This window comes from Leptonychotes weddellii, chromosome 9, assembly GCF_054177405.1.
Source record: "Leptonychotes weddellii isolate Sample4059 chromosome 9, ASM5417740v2, whole genome shotgun sequence".
NCBI classification, from domain to species: Eukaryota; Metazoa; Chordata; class Mammalia; order Carnivora; family Phocidae; genus Leptonychotes; species Leptonychotes weddellii.
The window spans coordinates 74,660,655-74,681,812 of record NC_138377.1 but is presented as its reverse complement, the minus strand read 5'-3'; the positions used below and the strand labels follow the sequence as shown (position 1 = coordinate 74,681,812).

General features: G+C 50.1%; 1 protein-coding gene across 1 annotated transcript in view; it reads left to right on the top strand.

The window, feature by feature from the left end:
- EHD4 (EH domain containing 4) overlaps window positions 1-19,395 on the top strand; it is a 79,452-nt gene extending 60,057 nt beyond the window's left edge. Inside the window, exons 5-6 of the mRNA XM_081830969.1 lie at window positions 7,954-8,118; window positions 15,156-19,395. Coding sequence (XP_081687095.1) covers window positions 7,954-8,118; window positions 15,156-15,692 — 702 coding nt within the window. The 3' untranslated portion in view covers window positions 15,693-19,395. The remainder of the gene's footprint in view (window positions 1-7,953; window positions 8,119-15,155) is intronic.
- Window positions 19,396-21,158: the final 1,763 nt, after the last annotated feature.

The window sequence follows — 21,158 nt, the reverse complement described above, 5'->3', positions numbered from 1 at the left end:
GAGTGTTCATCTGCTCGCCATCCTCAAGCACTGTCTTTGATTCTGTCACATCTCTGAAGAGAGAAAAGCGCATGACTCCTCTAAGAAAAAGTGTAGGGAAAAAAATGGTTCTTTAAAGGCTGTGTGCGCCTTTCATAAAATCCTATATTCCTCTAATGCTGGAAGTGCCTCCAGAGTTTTCCTGGTGTCAGGGATCATCAGATGCACCCAGGAGCTTGAACCAATGTAAATTCCCGGGCCCTGCGCAGGAGCTTCTGATTCGTGTGTATGCATGTCTGCGTGTGTGTATGTGAGTGAGTGAGTGTGTGTGTGTGTGTGTGTGTGTGTGTGTGTGTGTGTGTGTGTGTAAAGCTCCCCAGGTGATTCTGATAATCAGCCACATTTGGAAGCCAGAGATCTATCCACTCCCTAATTCTGGAAGGACGAGGTAGAATAAGCAATCTCTCCAGGGTCACCTAATCCACAAGTAACATAACTAGGACGAAAAGACAGCACTCCTGCTCTCAGCCTAGCCCCGCGCCTTGTTACATCAGCTAAAACCAGTCCACAGGCCTGCCTTGCCAAATCCACTGGCACCCTGGTCAGGAAGGGAGGGCAGTTTACTTCCCCTTCATCTTCTGGTGGCAAAGAAACCATGTCTCCTCCCTTATTCTCTTGCTGCACAGAGAGTGACTTCCGGTCTGGCCTTGGGGTCCAGCAGGCCAGCCTTCTGGAATCCACCACCACTTTGCCTCATGCAGGCCCCATTTGCTAAGCACCAGGGCCAGAGCTGAGGAGCCTAGCTGGCGGCGGAGGAGGAGGCCCCCAAGCCCCCATTACAGAATGATGAGCTGTGTGCTGAGTGGGGTGTGGACACCATGCTCTGAGGAGGGGGTCTGGCTGGGGGAGGCAGGGAGGGCTCCCCTGAGGGGGACTGCTGGACAGGCGGTTGGCCTTCTCACAGCTCCTCATCACTGCCCAGCAGCCTCCGTCTCCGTGCCAATGTGCTCACCCAGCAGCATCACTCCTGTATCCAAAGAGACGCCCGGCGCCGTCTGTCTCTGGCCCCACAGATAGGACCCATCTGCTCTTTTGCCCTCTGCTCACCTCCCATCCCAGTGCGTGCTCACACATACTCCTGCCTCGCCTGGCTGATCTGCAGTCACGGTGCCCCTGTGAGGTACCATTCTTTATCCCCTCTTCCTGGTCCAGACTGGTTCCTCTCTGGTACTACCACCATTTTTTCTACGAGGCCATAGGTCATGCTAATCAGTTTGTAAATCCACTTACTTACAGCTTTCCTGAAGTGATTTCTCTCGTGCACTAGTCCTGGGCCTAACGCTTGGCGGTAGGAAGTCTGCTTTCGCCCCTTTGGTAGCCCCTTGGCGTGTGGTATTTCTCTTCTTCAGCTGATACATCTGAACTCCCACTTCAGGGTCCACAATACCTAACCTTATTCTATAACCAAGATGATGAATCCTGTGCTAGCCTTTGTAGATTTCAAGATTGTCTTGGAGCTATTTATAAATGCCCATGGACATTTCTACTTTACCAGTCACTGTGGAAGGCCTAGTGACTCAAGGCGCAGCTGTATTTGGTCACAGGAGTAAATAAAGAGCAGAGAGTTCACAGGGAGTGCCAAGCGCCTTGGGACTTCTCTGCCCTCCTTGAGCGTTAGGCCCTCTGAACGGACGGACCAGCATGGCCACAGAATGCTGCTCTGTCCTGACACTGAGAATAATGAAAGCCCTTGTGCTGATGCATGGGGTAGGGGTGCGGGGCGGGGGAGGGGGCAGGGGGCGGCAACTTGCTGAGCTTATGTCTAGGAAAAAAGCTTGTCTTTTTTTTTTTTCTTCCTAAGAATAATATCTGGCTTGTTCCTTTTCATAAAAGAAAATGTTTGAAGTATGGATGTTTCCAGCCTGAGCTTCTCAGTGCCAGGGTGCTCCTGGGGGCAGTACCATCCTGCACAGGGGGACAGGACACAGAGGCTCCGGCAAAGAAGGAACAGAACTCAGCACAAAGGCCTTAGCTACTAACCAATGTCATCTGCTTCACACCATCTGCCACTTTATGGCCATTTGTGAACTTGTTGCTTAAATGGACAAGGAGTCACCCAAGTTTTTCTCTTTGTGGTATTTATATTGCATGAAAATGCTCTTTGATTTTGGCATATTGATCTTTATTTCTCTTGGTCCTGTGTTGCTTTTGCAAGCCAACCCTTACTGAGGGTCTGCAGCATTCCAGAAGCTCCACGATGTATATTACATGTGTTACTTCATCTGATCCAGTCCATAACTGTGCACAAAGTCGGGCATTATCTTTGTTCTCATGCAAGGGAACTGAAGCTCAGAGAGGTGAAGCAACTTGCCCAACGCCTCACAGCCTGTGAGTTGCAAAATATAAATTCAGACCTTAGTTAGTTTGGCTCCTTGGTCTGGAGAGCATTCACCTGAAATGCAGAGTGGACAGCATCTATAGCTTTTCACTATTGCTTTTTGCGTTCATCTGTCATTCTGTGTATTCTATGAAATTGTTTATCCACAGGAACCCTGCAAAGTTTAGAGGTTTATCAAGCTGACAGACATGCAAAGGATAAGTTTTTAGATGTCACCTAGGAGGTGTCAGATCGACTTGGGGTATGGAGTGTGCCTATTTATAGAACACCTTAATTAGGCAGAATTCACGTCCCGTCCAGAAGTAAAGCATGTATGTCCTGTTGCTAATATCCTGCCAGGGTCTGCAGTGATCAAGCTCAAGGTACCATAAAAATGACACTTTAATAATTGAAAAATAGCACTCTTACCAAAGATCTCTTGAAATTTAATGATTTCCCTGCTTTTTCCATTTTTATATGTATTTTTCACAACTCTCTGTATTTCAAGGAACAAGAAAACTATAGAGTGGGTTTTTTGGTTAACCTCAAAGATTGCATCTTAATGATATCAGTAGGCATCCTTTTTTGAAGACGATTTACAATCTAAGGTGCTAATCAAGGTTCATTTCATGATTCTTTGCAGTTTTGGGAAAGCCCAAAAAAGCATTTAGAAAATGTCATTTACTTTTATTCAGCTATCACTAAAATAGCCAAATTGAGGAAATTAGGCTCTTACAAACAAACCCCAAATAAGAGTACTTAATGGAATAAACGAACAAAAATAGTGAGGACTCCACCCTTTGTAAACGTTGCCCAAGAGTAGGAAAGGTTCCCACCCCTTTAGCGATCTTCACTCAACAAAAAATGAGTCAACATTTGAGGAAGGAACAGCTAAAAATGAGAAAGAAAAGGAGAGGTCAGGGATTTTCAGCATCCACCCTAGGTCTGTGGCATTCAGTTTTGTCTTCAAAGCGTGTTCTCCACCAGTCACATGCAAAGCGCAGAGCCTAGCTTTCCGGTCTGTCTGCACTGCCAATTCCTTCTGTGGAGAAGTTAGATGTTTTGAAATTCACCAAATGGGCCCAGGCTAAGGTGTGAGGATCCTTCTACAGTGGCTGACCCCACCTTCTGGGTCTCTACGTCGTTAACTGATATATATATATATATATATATATATATATATCATCATAAACCCACTTTTAAAATGTGCTCATCTCTTAATGTTAAATGCTCGGTGCAAGTTTCTAGCTGGGCCTCCAAAGACGCAGGTCTTCACCAGGTTGGGTTAACTTGCAGTTGAGATGGCATAGTGTAGAACCATGTTCCCCCAGCCTGAATCCCCCCAAACTGCTCCCCAATATCCAAATCCCATGAGCATTTCCACTCCTACTGACCATGAGCAATGGAAGCTTTCAGGACTCGCTGTCTGGGGCTGCCCTCCATGCCCAGGGTGGATACATCCAGTATCACTCTGAGTACATGCTTCTCTGCCTTGGGTATGTATGAACACTTGTCAGTGGACACAGTTAATGAGATTGTAGCAGAATATGTATGTTAACTAGATATAAATTCATGTTCATTTAAAGGGAAGGACATCTCTTTCTGCTCGTGTTATTAGCCCAGAGAGAAACTGACATTGTGATGCGTTTGGCCTAGCCCAAATCATCAACATTGGCTGAGTTGGGGCTTTCCCAGTTTTATACGAGAGAAAGGGTGAATTGGACAAGATAAGAATATTCAAAAGCCCCCAGGGTTCAATGTCACTTGTGAATGAAGCGCTTGGGACCCAGATTCATCATATTACTATTCAAATACATAGAGCTTATTAATTTTTTCAGTAACGATTAATAATTCAGTAAGAGTTTATTCATTATCCAGTAAGAACTAAACCACAAGCCTTCTCTGGCATTACTAACCCTCCAACTGTGGGTCTTTGGCCGTTAAGCAATAACAAGGAACATTTTTACTCCTCTTTCCAGTACATCCAAATCCGTGATCTCTTTTGATTCTCATCCTAACAACCCTGTGAGGTAAGAGTTGTCATTTCCAGTTTGTGTGTGAGTAGGCTGAGGTGGGGGACTTGAGTCACCTGGCGTTGCTCAGCAAGTGGGCAGTGGGGGCAGGGCCTGACCCTGGCCTTCCAGCGCTGGGTCTCATCAGGCCTCCCCCTTCTCCCCTTTCTCTTCCCTCTTGTCTTTCCTATCTCCCTTCTTCTCAATTAGTTTTCTTTCATTATAAAGAACAAAAGGTCTTAGATTGTGTCCACCTCCTTCCCCAGGGACCATCGCCTGGTCTGGCCCTCAGTCCTGTGTTTATCTGGAAAAACTTCTTTGACCCAGAAGGGCAGGAATGTGCCTCCAGGCTGTCCCCTCTGTTTACCAAGAGTCTTTAGAAAATTACAAGGTGCCATCCTGCCAGAAGACTGCTGTCTGTACCCACATCCTACGTGGTGTTCGTAGTGGTATGTGCCATAATATATGCGTTTTTTTCATATGGGGAGGGAGACTCTAAATGACCTTCCCACAGTGTCCCTGGGACTTAGGGACAATCAAAACCCATCAAGTCACAGTTTTCCACACTGATTTTCTATAGGACACAGTTCATTTTCAGTTCCAGATTTTCAACAGCTTTAGTAAGATTTTTTAATGCATCCCCACAGAAAGCAATTAACTCTGTAAGGACAGGAATGAGGCAGTTGAATGCTAGTGACAGCTCTGCCTCACCCACACAAGGTGGCTGTGTGACCTTGAGTAAGTCATGTGAATTTCCTGGAACCGGAAGTGCAATTAGAAGGGACAGGGGGTCCCTTACAGATGTAATGTTCCATGATTCTAAGGATTATAATTTACCTTGTAACTCAATAAGCTTCTTAAAGGCAGGGTCCATACATCGTATCTGACCCTGGGTTATTGCCAGCATGCCCATGGAAGGGCAGGAGGGGGTGGCGAGGCAGAGAAAGCACAACAGGAGACTCCCACCAAACAGACCGGTGGAACTTTCTGGAAGTGGAGGTTGAGGCTGAGAGCAGCCTGAAACATGAGTAGGGCCCCTGAGGGTCATGACTCAGATAGTGCCAGGCAGGGTGGAAGGAGGAAGGAATTGAGGCCCAGCTTCTGTCAGGGCACCAGAGGCCTGGTGTCCAAGGGCAGCCCACCATCCAGCAGTCTTGGTCATCAGCAAAGAACACCGTGAGGGCTGAGATGAGGGAGCAGGTGCCAGGCCATGGTGGAGAGCTGTGGCAGGTGCACATCACCTGCAGTCAGGCCAGGTAATGCAGGCCCCTGGGTACCAGGCAGTGTTCAGAAACCGAGTGCCAATCGTAGTGTGGCCGGCGGCTGTGTGGGGTGTCAGCCTTCCCTGAGCACAGGCCTGGCAACTCAAAAGGTCCACATTAGTAGGTAGTGAGGGAGTCTTGGGAAGCCCTGCAGGGGTCCGGCAGCTGCCCCAGGCCTGGGCTCTGGGGGTGGGAGTTTAGTAAAAACCCTTGTAGATAGGAGACTAAGCAGCTTGGGAGTTCCTGCTTCAGTTGGGGCTGGCTCCAGCGCGGGACAGGCCTGAGTCTGGAAGGGAGAGGGATCCACTGGCCCAGTCCAGAAGTTCCAGGAGCACCTGGAAATGACACAAGGACAGCTAGTGGCTGCTGGTTCTCCCAATTGAGTACAGCAGCCCCTCCAAGTCCTTCGGTGCGATACAGTACCCTCCCCAGCCCCACCAAACCAAGCCAGGCATTCACTGTCCAAGGCAAGGAAATTGCTAGTCTTACCACGTATTCATTACATCCTCAGGAATGCAGTTAAAGTCTGACACTCTAAATAAAGCATTCCCAAATTTGGGGTTTCCCTTTCTCAAAGAATCATATAAATGATTTAAGTTGTTTTAATTTGAAAAATAGGTAAATAAGTGTACTAGTGACAGAGAGGTTTCGACACCTCCCTTTCGCATCGTCTGGTCTGAGCCCATCCGCGTTTATGATACGCACTTATTTTAGGTTTCAGATCTTAGCAGAATGTTCTGGGCTGTGCCCAGTGTGTGTCCATACACAGAGGCTCTCAGCTGAGGTAGAAGATGTCTCTGCTTACCCCCTTTATTCAATTTCCATTCTTCCACAAGATTATAGAAGTCTGTTTTCTTTAATAAAGGATCTTCCATAGCTACCTAGTCATTTTCTTTTTGTCATCACTGTTCTGTTTTTCATCCATTCCCACTTTATTTTCTTGACTTCTAAATGACACTATAGAATTCTGGCATACAAAGAGAACTTTTGTAACAAACATTTCTTCACGTCCTAAAGTTGGAAATCAGCAGAAGAGTGGAAATGTTGAGGAAGGGGGTGACACAGCCGAGCAGAGCCCACCCAGCAGGGTTCACCACCCCTCCGGTGACGGTCCCTGGCCTGCTACGGCTCACTGATCAGGGTTTCTGGAGTTTCCCCTTCGTGTACTGGGGGTCCCTGTCCCAGAGGGAGCTTCTGCCGTCTGGCATGGTCCCACACAGCTGGTCTTGTGCAGAAAGGACCTCAGTACCATCTATAGAGATCCTGGGGTTCAAACTCTCCACGGAGAGGTTACAGGAATTTTCATCTCCCTGTTCACTGGGCACAGATTTCCATGCAGATTAGCCACTTACGTCAGATCAGCCATTTGCATCAGCCTCCAGTTTCGTTTCCTGGTGCTCCCGGGCACCGGCCCTGCTGAAACTTTCTTTAGGTCTTCTGGTTAATCGCCGGAACTAAGGTCTTTCTGCCCAGGCCCCACCCACCCCCCTTGCTCCCTGCGCAGACTCGGCACAACTCAGCGCCAGAGACCTTGCCCAAGTCAGTCGCCCCACCCCATCCCCAGCCACGCACCACCGGCCCGCTTCCAAAGCAGGGAGCTCACGGCACTGCGCTGGCCCCTGGTCTCCCAGAACCTTCATCAGCACCACAGGAGGTTAGCGGAGGCTCATTCTAATCCTCCATCGGCTCCTGGCCCCCACAGCAGTCTGCCTTCCCCACTTTCTGAGATGTGCCACAGCCACATACACGGCCCTGCCCCAAATAGGGCCCACAGCGTGTTACTTCCACAGCACCGTCTGCGCTCTCCACTCTCCTGGATGGCCACAGCCCTCCCTCACATCCTCCCAGTCTTCGGGGCCCAACTCAGGTGTCACCTCTTCCTGGCCCTTCTCTCCCACAGCCTTTATCTGTCACAGCCCACTCCCCCTCCTGATCCTTCTGGGTGGGGTTTTCTCTGCCCACTTTCCCTCAGTGGTCTCAACCACTCCTGTGGTTCTGGCCACCACCTCTGCTCCAGCTCTTAAACCCGACACCCAGGCCAGCTCTCTCTGGAGCTCGGACTCGGCGGTGGGGCGGGGGGGACCCTCTTTCCAGGCACCTGTAGACAGCGCCATCTTGGGGTCCTTCATGTACTTCACATTCTAGACGCCCAGAACAGTTTTGTAATGTAGCCCCCAGCCCCCTGATCCTCACTCTTCTGTCCGGAGGGCCATGGCCCTGCACGGGCACCTGTTATGTGTTATGATACCTTTAAGACGCCTTCCTGTTTATCTTTCTGGTGCAGTTCTAAATAGCATGTCCTTACTGACATATTCCCCTTCAGGTACATGCCTACGTTATCAGCCACCTGAAGAAGGAGATGCCGACTGTGTTCGGAAAGGAAAACAAGAAGAGAGAGCTTATCAGCAGACTGCCAGAGATCTACCTTCAGCTGCAGCGAGAATACCAGATTTCTGCCGGAGACTTCCCAGAAGTCAAGACAATGCAGGTACTGGGAGCCCACTGTAGCATCATGGGCAGGTATTGGAGAGGCACTGCCACCTTGTCTGGCTGGTTGCTGGGTACTCATGAGGGTTTCATGGTTTAGGATAGAGAATGCGGGTCACCTGGGTGACTCAGTCACTTAAGCATCCAACAACTGATTTCGGCTCAGGTCATGATCTCAGGGTCATGAGATCAAGCCCCAGTCAGACTGCGTGCTGTGTGTGGAGGCTGCTTAAGATTCTGTCTTGCCCTCTCCCCCCACCCCTCTTAAAAAAAAAAGGATAGAGAACGCAATGAATGCATCTTCCTAATGGTGATCCATGATAATAGGCTTCTGTGAATAAAGCAGAGATTGTCTGCCTCCCCAAAACATTTAACCAAAAAGGGACACATTTCAAGAAGTAAATTTATACAGTGAAATATTAGCCATCAAAAAGAATGAAGTCTTGCCATTTGCAATGATGTGGATGGAGCTAGAGTGTATTATGCTAAGTGAAATAAGTCAGAGAAAGACAAATACCATATGATATCACTCATATGTGGAATTTAAGAAACAAAACAGATGAACATAGAGGAAGGGAAGGAAAAGTAGAAACAGAGGGGAGGCAAACCATAAGAGACTCTTTTTTTTTTTTTAAGATTTTATTTATTTATTTATTTGTCAGAGAGAGCACAAGCAGGGGGAGCTGCAGGCAGAGGGAGCGGGAGGCAGGAAGCCAGATATGGGACTCGATCCCAGGACTCCAGGATCATGACCTGAGCTGAAGGCAGATGCTTAACCGACAAAGCCACCCAGGTGTCCCCATAAGAGACTCTTAACCCTAGGAAACAAACTGAGGGTTATTGGAGGGGAGGGAGGTGGGGGGATGGGGTAACTGGGTGATGGGCATTAAGGAGGGCACGTGATGTAATGAGCACTGGGTGTTGTATGCAACCGATGAATCACTAAATTCTACCCCGGAAACTAATAATATACTAGGTTACCTAAATTGATTTTAAATAAAAAATTACATTTGTAACAAAAAAGAAGTAAATTTAGGTCATGTGAAAAAATCAGATGAGCAGGCCTCTTAGGCTGTGTTCAAAGTTGTTCTGGCATTAAGTGACCCCTGTTTTTTGGAATCCCAGAACCCTAAGGGAAGAAGAGCTGGCAGTGACCATGGAGGTCACCTCGGGCGGCACCCTCAAGCCTGGACCGCCAGGCACTGTGAGAGTACGCACTCAAGCAGCATTGCTGTTGCAGGCTCAGGGCCCTGCTCAGAGCCCAGAGGGCTCTCCGGGCGTGGCTGGACTTCACAGATGCAGCAAGCTGTGCTCACTAAAGGTTTTGCCTACGGGTTGGCATTGGGCAACTTTGGGCCCGATTTTAGGGTCTCCCTGAGTTGTGTCTGAGCAGCCCCAGATGAGCCCAAACGGGTGCTGCGTTCAGCCACCCTGGCCTGTCCGGTGTGTCTATATCTACCACCCTGCCGTGGCGTTAGTAAAGCACATCAATGCTGACCATGTCTTCCCAAGCGAGGCCACCCCACCTGGCTCCTCACAGAGCCAGGCTGACCACCTTTTTGTCCAGAGCAAGGACCCATCTGCCCTAGAGGCCACCGTCCTCCTGGAAAGCAGGCCACACAAACTCAGATGCCCATAGCTAGTGAGGCAGGCCAGGCAAAGAAAAACCACATCGCCCTCTTTGATCCTCTCTTGTCTTCCCACATTTGATGGAGATGTGGGTTCTGGGAAATGGGACTCTCCCGGGAGGAAAACAAGTGTGCGAGTACAGTGAGAACTTGTGGGGGCCGGTTGGGGAATCTGTGCCCCGCCTTCACTGTGTGGAAAAGGCCGGACCTGCCCGGTGGGAACACAGGCCTGGATGGTTCAAAAGAAGCTGCAAATCTAGATTTGTATGTAAAGTCCCCTGGTTTTCAACTTGTAGCTCAAACTTTCAAAGAGTACTACCTAGGCCAGACAGAGCATCCTGCAATTCTGGCCACACCCTGGAGACCTCCAGGTACCATCTTCTGCCCTGAGCCACAGAGGAGGACGGGGGCTAGAAGAAGAGTGGTCAAAGATATGCAGCTGGAAGGTGGGCCGGCGAGCTGCCTGGCTGCCTCAGGAGGGCGTCGGAGGAGGAGAGATGGAGCAGCGGAGGCAAGGATCAACAGGCCTCAGGAGGGGACGCTTCGGCCTTGAGGAGTTTTGTAATGTAAACTTTCTATAAAGGACACACTAACATAGGAGTGGGTCATACTTACTGTTGAGGTGGCAGGGTTCAAGGTGATAAGAGCATGGAATATATCATGTGGTCAGATACGACTTAGCTGGCTTCAAAATAAATCCAGAACATCTTTTTTCTTCCAGAAATGAAATAGGTAGTCCTGTACTCAGAGGATGAATTGGGGGGCGGGGGATGGTTCTGATCACAAGATGGCTAATTGGAGGGCTACTGGGCCTCCGGAGCGGTCTTCCTGGGCAGACCCGCCTTCATGCCCTTGGGCTATGCCCTGCACCCCATGAGCAAACTGAGGGACAGCTGTCTCCTTGCATCCTTCAGATATTTTTTAAGGGAAATTGGTTTCTTGACTGCAGTGAAAGCTAAGAATAAATACACAGTGCACGCTATGGCCTAATGGGGCTTCTGTGGCTCATTAGCCTCATGAGCTACCACAGTGCCCCACCCACAAGAAGGTGCCACTCCCAAGACCTGAGGCACCCCTGAGCCCAGCAGGAAGCAGCTATAAGCCTCCTTTACAGGACCTGCACACCTGTCCCCAGGTGACCTCCCATAACACAGGTAGCACGCGGCGACCAGAGCTTCTCACGGCCGTGTTAGCCTCGGCTCAGCCACGTCAGAGGAAGCCCAGGCCTCTCTGAGCTGGAGCAGGGGGGCGGTCCCTGGGGAAGAAGACAAGGAAGCCATGGGCCCCTGTTTTAGCATCTCGGGAGAGGCCTTAGCACCGGCAGTAGACACCTGAGTGCCCCTAGCCCTGGCAGTGAGGAGCGCCACCCGACGGGTACCCTCATCTGCCCGTGTTCATTTACTCACTCACCAAGAAATATTAATTAAGTGTACCATGCCAGGCACTGTTCTAGGTCCCTGGGATACATCCGTGAACAAACAGCACACATCCCTGCCCCTACGGAGTGTATGTTCTGGATTACAGTATTAGCCACTGTGACTATGGCTGGCAATGAAGTTTTGGCAGCCAAGCCTGATGTTAGGACTTGTGCTCTTTGTTACAACCCTAGTGCTGTGGTGCTTCAGTGTCATTCATTTATTTATTCAGTGGCTCTCTACCTCATGAGGCTCTGGAGGCCAGTGACCCATGTCCTGGCACCGCCATATCCCCAGGGGGGTAGCAGGTGCCCAGTGAACAGTTAGATGAGCTCCTTGGCAAGTTAGTGTGTGTTTACATCGAGCAGGCTGGAGGGTAGTGCAGTTCTCGGACCGTGACCTCGCCCTGACACCCACACGACTTATAGAGAGCCCAGCAGTTTTCAGAGCAAGTCCCTGGAAGCTGGAAGAGGATTCCTCCTTGGGAAGCTGGCCAGGCCCTGATCACACCACCCCAGTCCCTTCAGGGACTCCCCAAGGAACAGGGCGGGCCTGAAGGCCCGTGACCTGCTGGAGAAGCAGCCTGGGTCTGCCCTGCCCCCTTTCGGGAGGGAATCCGACTTACCACACGGAAGGGTCCAGCCTGGAGAGTGAGAACACTAGCAAGGCCCCTTGGATCGAGGACTCAGTTTCCCTCCTCGGAGAGCCCGCCCCCCTCAGCTGACGAGGGGGCAGCGTTCCCACGGCAGAGGGCAGCAGAGCCTTCGCCACCTGCTCAGCCCGACTGTAAACTGGAACACAGCTTCTGGTGAACGCAGGCCGTGAGCGGGCAAGAGAGAGGCCAGGGAGCTGGGCTGGGAACTGACCTTTGTGCCTTGGGAGGGAGAAGTTCCAGGATCCCGGGCTTGCTGGCTTTGATGGATATAACTGCTGACGGGTAAATCTGTAAATTCCCCCGTGTGTATTCATTCCAATACAAAGAAGTCCTTTGGGAGCGAACCCGGTGGAGGGCAGGGATGGCACGGTTTCACTTGCACCCATACTCCCTGGTCAGGCCTTGGGATGAGAGTAGAGGGCTTGTTTCCTCTGTGCCCTCCAGGCAAGGGGTGGCTGCTACTGTTACTTCCTGTCCACCCCTGCAGACATGTGGCCATTTCCCCTTCCAGCGGATTGCCATAGGAACCATGGACCCCGCAGGCAGCTGGAAGGTTCGGGCGGACTCCGCCCTCGTTCGTCTGCTTGGCCAGACACAGGGGCTTTGTGTATGCTCGGAGCTCAGGCTCATTCATGGGGAAGGAGGGTAGGTGTCTGTGCACCCAGGGGAATCCAGACTTGTTTACCGCAGCAGCACTCGGATTTTTGTGTAGGCTGCCTGCTCTCCTCCTCCTCCTGGGCTTCGCCTTCTCCGTTCCCCTGGCTGACTGAGCGAGCGGCAGTCGGCAACGCTGAGTGCTGGTATTGGAGTGGCATGCAGGTGGCCGTGGTCTGTCAGTGAGGATAGACGACACGCAAACCGGAACGGGTTTAGAAACCGGGCCCGCACCACCGTGTGGCTCTCAGCGGAGAGCCGGCTGCCCGCCGGGTGTCAGCCCAGCCTGGCCCTGTGTGGTTCGAGGGCCTCAGAGTTTGCTACTGAGAAGAGTGTGGACGTGCCCCCTACACATCCATCAAGCTGTTTAGCTTTTAGCTCTGTCCCTCCACCTGAAGCTCAGGGCCCCCCTTGCAAGTAACAGCACAGAATGTCTGCCCTGCTGGTACCCTCTAGAGACCACAATTCTGACTCATGTCCAACCACAGGGATAGGGTAAACGAAGAACAGCGCAGCTGTACAGTTCGATATTATACAGCTCTCATGAATAAGGTTGTATAAAAATTATTATCAGGGAAAGATGTGATACATTCTTTTCTTAAAAATGAAAGTTGTCGGGCGCCTGGGTGGCTCAGTCGTTAAGCGTCTGCCTTCGGCTCAGGTCATGATGCCGGGGTCCCGGGATCGAGTCCCGCATCGGGCTCCCTGCTCAGCGGGGAGCCTGCTTCTCCCTCTCCCACTCCCCCTGCTTGTGTTCCTGCTCTCACTATCTCTCTCTGTCAAATAAATAAAATCTTTTAAAAAAAAAAAATGAAAGTTGTCAAACAGTATGGTCTTATTTCAGTTAAAGAGTGTGTGTGTGTGTGTGTGTGTGTGCGCACGCTTGCACGCATTTATAAAAATGGCTGGAAATATGTGCCCAAAGAAAGTTAGCAGAAGGTATCCCTGGGTGATGGAATTATAAGTGGTTGAAATTTTTTATTTTGTCTATCAGTTTTTTCCCAAATTTTTACAATAAAGATGTGATATGTATGATTGCACAAAATTTTGCTTTTTTTCCCCCTAACTGCCCATCACATTACTTCTGCCCAGAACAGTCAGGTCTGAGTGAAACCTCTTTTACTCAGGGGTCTCCCTACCTCATCTCCAGAAAATTGCACACCTGGATGGCTCCTCACTGGCCTTCTAGAATTTTCCTAACAGAAATATTTCGCATAAAGCCCATATAAAAACTTCCATATCTGGAATTTTCTGCATTTATTTGGCAAAACTGCTGTTGAAGACATTTTTCGAAGATCATAAAAGGCCCCAGGTACCTCTCATAATTCAGAAAAAGTTTGTCTCTTGCAACAATCAGGTGGTTTCTTCCCTCAGGCAGTGAGAGGGTGCCCCCCTGCCCCCGCACCCCAGCCAGGGCGTCTGAGGGGCAGTAGCTTTTCTCACCTTAGAAGTCTGATGTAATGGTCCCCTTGCTCTCCCTCTCAATTACTTAGCTTTTCCCTTTCTAATGACTTTCTTCTATTTCATGTTATCATTTTTCCACTGTAAGCTAAGTCAAACCCTTTTTGAAAGTAGACAGGAACTAAAAAAACTAGAATGTTTTCCCTCTTTTAGAACATAAGCTCCCTAAGGGCAGAGACTGTGGCTCTTTGTGGTTATATTATCCCCAGGCTCCAAACAGAGCCTGGCAATAACTGTTGGATGGGTCAATGGATGAAGGATGGATGCAAGGTTGGATGGATGGATGGATGGATGGATGGATGGATGGATGGATGGATGAGTAACCAAGGAGAACCAAGGTAGGAAGGACTGCTTCTACAGGGCCATCCACAGAGCCTATGTGGCATCTACAGTTGGCTCCCATCCCAGTCGGGCAACTGCTGTGTCCCAGGGCCCTCCCCAGTTCCTGCCATGTTCCTGACACTCTGTCTGCTAATGGGCCAGTTCTCCTGGCAGGTGGAGCTGAGACCTGCCCTGCCCGGGCTAGTGATACTCAGCCCCACTGGCTGGATTTCTACTCACCCTCCCCATTCCTACTCTTTTCCCACTTACCAGTTTCAACTTTTACTTATTTGTACCTTAAACAACATTTTTTTAACATCCCAAAACAACATCCTTAAATAATTGTTTTACCTAAAAAGACCCTGTGACACAGCTTCATGTTACAGCACAAAAGAGCATTAGTCAAGAGGAGGCAGGAGCCAGGTGCTCTCGTTTTGGCTCTGTCAGAACACCCCATGTGCTGTCCATCAAACAGGGTTATTCACCCCTGCCCTTCCTTACTCCCAGCATTGTTGTAAAGATCAACAGAAGTATGTCATAAGATCATCTTAGAAGGTAAAATGTTTAATCTCTAGAGCACACACACACACACACACACACAAAGGCAAGCTTGAAGGAAGGGTGTCCAGAAGCTCTAGGGGACAGCAATCCCTCACGTGGCTGCCCACCAAAGATTAGCTACTGTAAAAAAAAGTTGTGTTCTATGCATCTTGTTTCTTGTTCCAAAAGCCGCTCCTGGATCTGGTGAATTCGGGTGTGGGGACCCCACCAAAGAGAGAGAGCTCTGGAGCAGCCCAGGGATGGGATGTCTGCTTAAGGGAAAATTCTGCCTACAGCTCGCCCTCTCCCTGTCTGCTTCCTAAGCAAGGGCCTGTGACCAAGTCTGTGGTTTCTCCTCTTGCAGGAACAGCTGGAGAACTATGACTTCACCAAATTCCATTCGCTGAAACCCAAGCTGATCGAGGCAGTGGACAACATGCTGAGCAGCAAGATCTCGTCCCTGATGAACCTCATCAGCCAGGAGGAGATAAGCATGCCCACGCAGCTCGTGCAGGGTGGGGCCTTCGACGGCACCACTGAGGGCCCCTTCAACCAGGGCTACGGGGAAGGCGCCAAGGAGGGTGCCGACGAGGAGGAGTGGGTCGTGGCCAAAGACAAGCCCATCTACGATGAGCTCTTCTACACCCTGTCGCCTGTCAACGGCAAGATATCAGGTGTCAACGCCAAGAAGGAGATGGTGACATCCAAGCTGCCCAACAGCGTCCTGGGCAAGATCTGGAAGCTGGCTGACTGTGACTGTGACGGCATGCTGGATGAGGAGGAGTTCGCGCTGGCCAAGCACTTCATCAAGATCAAGCTCGACGGCTACGAGCTGCCCAACAGCCTGCCCCCCCACCTCGTGCCCCCCTCCCACAGGAAGTCCTTGCCAAAGGCCGACTGAGGGGTGGGCTGCTCTCAGGGCAGGCAACGGGCGGTAGGGATGGGGGGGAGGGGGGGAGGCCCAGGCCTGAGGCCCGTGCTGCCACTGACTTACTGACCCTGGCCACGGCACTGCCCTCTCTGTGCCTCAGTTTCCCCACCTGTGGAATGAGGAGGGCAGACACAGGTCACTAGATGAGGTTCTTTCACCTCTAAAATTCCCTGAGTTTCTATTAAAATATTGGGAGGCGGGGGGGTGGGGTGGGATAAGGAGATTGAAGGGTTGAGAAGAAAGAGAAATTGACCAAAGAGTACTGGGAAGCCTGGAGAGACATAGACATTTCTGGATAGAATCCCACAACCACAGGGAGTGAGCCGGGGGCTCTTCCGGAGCTGGCGAGCCTGAGCTGCGCTGGGCCACACATCATCATGCACCTGCCTTGGCTCCTGTCTGTCCCTTAGAGGGTACCAGGAGGGAGCAAAGTTGATCTTATTTATTTCGTTTCCTGCTGTGTTGAGAGTGGAACATAATAGAGCACAGAAGGTTTCTGTTCTCTCCAGGCCATCTACCAAAGAGAAGACTGCTTCCCCCGGGTTTGTGCCTGTGTTTGCCCCCATCCCTCCTGCAGGCTCGAGCAGGACAGGCAGCCAGGCCAGCAGAGAGCATCTGTGATACCCAGCAGCCCCCTGACTAACCCACCCAGAGCTCCCCCCACCCCAGACCTTCCCAGCAAAGTTGCATTTGGTTGGGAATTTGAAACTCAGAACCTTTATTAGCCCCTGGCAAGATTTCTAGTATTCAAGTCATGTTGAAGTCTGAAGGTCGGCTTTTCTTACTGGTCTGTCCAATAATTTGTAGCAAAGTCTATTTATCATAATGAAACTACAGTAAAGGAAAGAGGTGGTTCTCTGCAGTCGTCAGTGTGGTGACATGTCCCCAAGGCTCCTTGGTCAATGACAGGATTTAAATTTAAACCCATGTCTTGGTGCCTGCAGTGTGGGGGGCCTAGGGACCCAAGGGGAATGCAAGGTCAGCCCGCCTCAGGTTGTCAGGTAGTAAAGGTCATTCTCTAGCTTTAGACACTTTTTATTTTAAAAAAATGGGCATTTTTATTATGTCTAGTTTTTCTTACAAGAAAAGCCTTTATACAGAAACAGGACAGAATCTTTCATATGAAGCCTTTTCTTCAAAAGGCTGTGAGGCTCATAGTGTGCATGCCCATCACAAGGCGGGATTTGGTTCCTGAGTGTTCTCTCTCTAAGTCTCCGGATAAAGCTCTCTGGTCCACTCGCTCAGGTGCCCGTCAGGCGGAGGCGGAGCGGGTAATGCTCACTGCCACCTTCCCTCCTCTGTGGGCTACTCCATTGTTATTTACACAATACAAAAGAGAGGCACAAAATGGTGATGGCCACATGGCACCGAAGTGAAGGAAATCAGAACAGTCCCGCCCGAGCCTTCCAGAAACCACCGTTTTTTCTTTTTATGATATTGCCTGTGACATCAGGGTCAGAAATGCAGACTTAACATTTTTATTTTATCCAGATGCCACCCCTCACACTCCCTAGTTTACTTTTTAAATACTATCACTTTAAGAGAAGTAAATTCATAATAGGATTTTTAATCTTAATAAGCACTTTGAAATTAATCAAATACGTAGCAAAGAAAGGTTTATGTCAGTACTGTAATATAAGCAGATGGTTTGGTGAACGCATGAGGACTGCCCAAGTGTGTACCCACAAGGGGGTCCTCCAAAGGGCAAAGCAGAGCGAAGAAGAGAGAATTCATTGGTCCAAAGGTTTAGCGATGCCAGGGTTAGCTGATTTTCCATTCAGAATTATCCTGTTCCTTTAGTTCTTCCCAATCGTCATAAAGATATATATATATATATATATATACACACACATACACCACATGAGTATGTATTCTTTTTTTTTTGTTGTTCTATGATTCATTGTTTATGCATAACACCCAGTGCTCCATGCAGAATGTGCCCTCCTCAATACCCACCACCAGGCTAACCCATCCTCACACCCCCTCCCCTCTAGAACCCCCAGTTTGTTTTTATGAGTATGTATTGTTGATACTTGTCAATGGGTATATATGCAGATATGGCCCAGTTTTGTCTATGCAGAGACATAGAGGAAAGCCTTTAGCAGACTGAGGTTTCTGCTTTCTACACGGAAGGAAACTTCTCGTGGCACTGTGATCGCCACCCCCATGCCGTCAGGTGGGAGAACATCTGGCAGCTGCATCCTTTCCCTGCTGAGAAAGAAAAAAAAAAAAAAGGAAATCACATGCCCATTTTTCTTAACATCTTCTCTTACAACATAAAGTCATTCGTTGTGAAAAAGTTGATTGGAAAGAAAAGCCCTGGAAAACCTCAGGGATGGCTGCCAAGGATGAGGGACCCGTATGTTCCCAGGACCTGCACAAAGTTCCTTGAGTCTGTGTCCAAAACACCCCTTATCCTGCCTCCCCGTGCAGCAGGGCTGGGGGAGAGCAGAGCGCTCTAGAATTCTGTTCACACTGCCCGACCGCATTGCCTTCCCCACATCACCCCAGTTTTCAAAGTACTCCCTCGGCAGAGCGTTCGCAGCAGGGCAGGAGGGTGGAAGTAGATTAAACTCTAGCACTGAGACTCTCCATGCTCTCCACAACTCCACGGAAGAAGATCTAAGAATGTTGACTCCATTTTCCACACAGCCCCTGGTACCAGGTAACAAACCTCCGCAGCCTTGAGTTTAGGGGGGATGTCAATTTCGGCCTCCCCCTCCCAAAGTCAGCTTGCAAGCTGGAAGCCTGCCAGTGAGGCCCTCCTGAACCAATCTGTAAAGAAACGTTGCACCAAGACCTCTCACAACCCTCCGGTTTCGTGGCGACATGCAGATGTCCAACCTGCTCCAGCCTTGTGCTCCAGCCCAGCTTTGTACATGGAGTCCTTCCTTACTGCACACTGGCATGGCCCACGGGTCCCCCTGCGATGGGGAGGGCCATTCATCTAGCTGACTTTCGTCTTTCCGGGGCTGGACTGGGTTCTCCTCGGAGCACTTGTCATTATGGAGCTATAGCATCTTTCGATTTGGAGTTGTGGTTCCTCCTGCAGGACGGTGGGCCTTTGAGGAATTAAATTCTGTATCATGGGACTGAGTGTCCAGGCGGGTCAAAGAGCATGTGCGGAGAAGCCAATGCCTCCTGCCCTCCCCTCAACCCGCACCCTGATTACCAGCCCACAGGGGAAGCCTCCGCAGAGCCCTGGCCCCACCACCCCTGACCACAGCCCTTTGCCATGCTTCTGCTGGGCCTCCCGAGAAGCCGCCTGTCCACCACACAGCGAATGTCTTACGCTGCAGCCCACTGCCCAGCGGGGGGCTTAGCCACCAGTCACGGCCTGACAGCCACCCCTGGGCCCTCCCCACTTTGCACCATTACACTCCTTCATTACGCCCAGAGCAGTACCCCAGGCAAATTGCCTTGAAGATCAGGAAAGCGGTTAACGGAGGCGCTGTTTATTTCCTCCGCAGAATGTAGCAGAGAAATAACGCTCTTATGACAGATAACCACTGAGTTTAATCAGGTAAACATGGGCCTAAGTTAAGAGTGTATCAAGTTACGTGTCCATTAGCCAATGCAGTTAATACACAATGCTTCTATTTTTTTGTAATCTTGTTTAGAAGTGTCAAACAAACGAAACAATCTATTGATCAATAAACTTCTGAAAAATTTACTACCTTTCCAACATTGGTTCTGGTTTTCCAGTGACCCAGTTGTCTCAGGAGTAAAGCAGGGGGGCACCTGGGTGGCTCAATCATTAAACGCCTGCCTTCAGCTCAGGTCATGATCCCAGGGTCCTTGCTCGGCGGGGAGCCTGCCACTCCCCCTGCTTGTGTTCCCCCTCTCGCCACTGTCTCTCTCTGTCAAATAAATAAAATCTTTAATAAAAAAAAAAAAGAGTAAAGCAGGGATCCAACGGAAATGAGGCAGAGGAGTTAGGGGGGAGGGTGTGCCCCTCTGTACGCCACCCCTGTGACCCCCAACTCTCCCTATGTCCTCTAGGCTGGGAGACTCCCAAAGTGGGGCTTCTTGAGCTGGAAAGCAGCTCCATCAGCTGGGGGCAGAGGCCAGGTCTGGGAGCAGGCCCCAGCTGAGGATGACTGGAGACCAGGACGGAACCATGGAAGGAGGCCCTTCGGACGCTGGGAAGGGCATCGCTGAGCACCCTCAAAGGAGTTGGGTGCCTGCTGCCTCATCCTGTCCAGCTCGGAGGCAAGCCCCTGTGCCTGAAGGTGCAGGAGTGCTAGGGTGGGCGCCCCCTGGCCGGCTGGCATTGCTCCTGCCTCTTGTCACACAGCCCTATAGCAGACGTCTGGGTTTTTCCCACTGTCACCCATCTACCCTTGTGGTGATCCAGACCCGAAATTTCCTTTGCAGAGCACTCCCTACTTCCCCACCCTCCATCTGAGCCACAAGGTTTGGGTGGGATAGACACCTCTCCGGGGTGGGTCATGATTGGCTTCAGCCAATGAGAGTATTTCATCCCCCTGGTCACAAAAATTGGTTCAGGAATGGACATGTGGCTCAGTTCAAGCCTATGAGAGCCAAGCCCCTCAGACTTTTCTTCCAACTCTTGAGAGAAATGTTCTCTCTTCTCTGAACCATGCAGTGTAGAGCAGTGAGCCCATTGGTACAATATGAATGGTATTGAGAGGAGTGTCCAGAGCTACTGGGGGCAGAGGAGTGAGGTTAGGCTGGCAGCAACAACCCTCTGGAGCATGAAGGTGAAGGAAGCATCGAGAGAGGCAGAGGGAGTCCAGGCCTATGGTGCCATCGTTTGAAACTGCTGGATCAAACCTCACCTAAAGTCCTCCTCCTGCCAAACATTTCAGTCCTCTGGGCCAATACCTTCCTTTTATGTTGTTTAAATCTGTTTGACTTGAGATCTTAGTTACTCACCACATAAATAATCCAAAACTAGGTACTAACTAACAAGGAATTCTCCTTTCAGCAGGGGCTGCAATCAGTGGCAGCAAGAGGAGCCAGGCCTTGCTGCGTGTGCAATGGCTTTAGCTGCATCTGCTAAGGAGAGCTAAGGAGAAAGAAAAGCAGGCTCAGATGGTTAAGCAGCTGCCTTCGGCTCAGGTCATGATCTCAGGGTCCTGGGATCAAACCCCACATTGGGGTCCTGGCTCAGTGGGGAGCCTGCTTCTCCCTCTCCCTCTGCTTCTCCCCTGCTCATGCTCTCGCTCTTTCTCTGTATCTGTGTCTCAAATGAAGAAATAAAATCTTTCTTTTATATGTGCTATGGTGAGCGCTGTGAATTGTGTAAGACTGTTGAATCTCAGATCTGTACCTCTGAAACAAATAATGCAATATATGTTAAGAAAAAAAAAAAAGAAGAAGAAGAAGAAGGTAGCGGGAGGGGAAGAATGAAGCGGGGGAAATCGGAGGGGTAGACGAACCACGAGAGACGATGGACTCTGAAAAACAAAC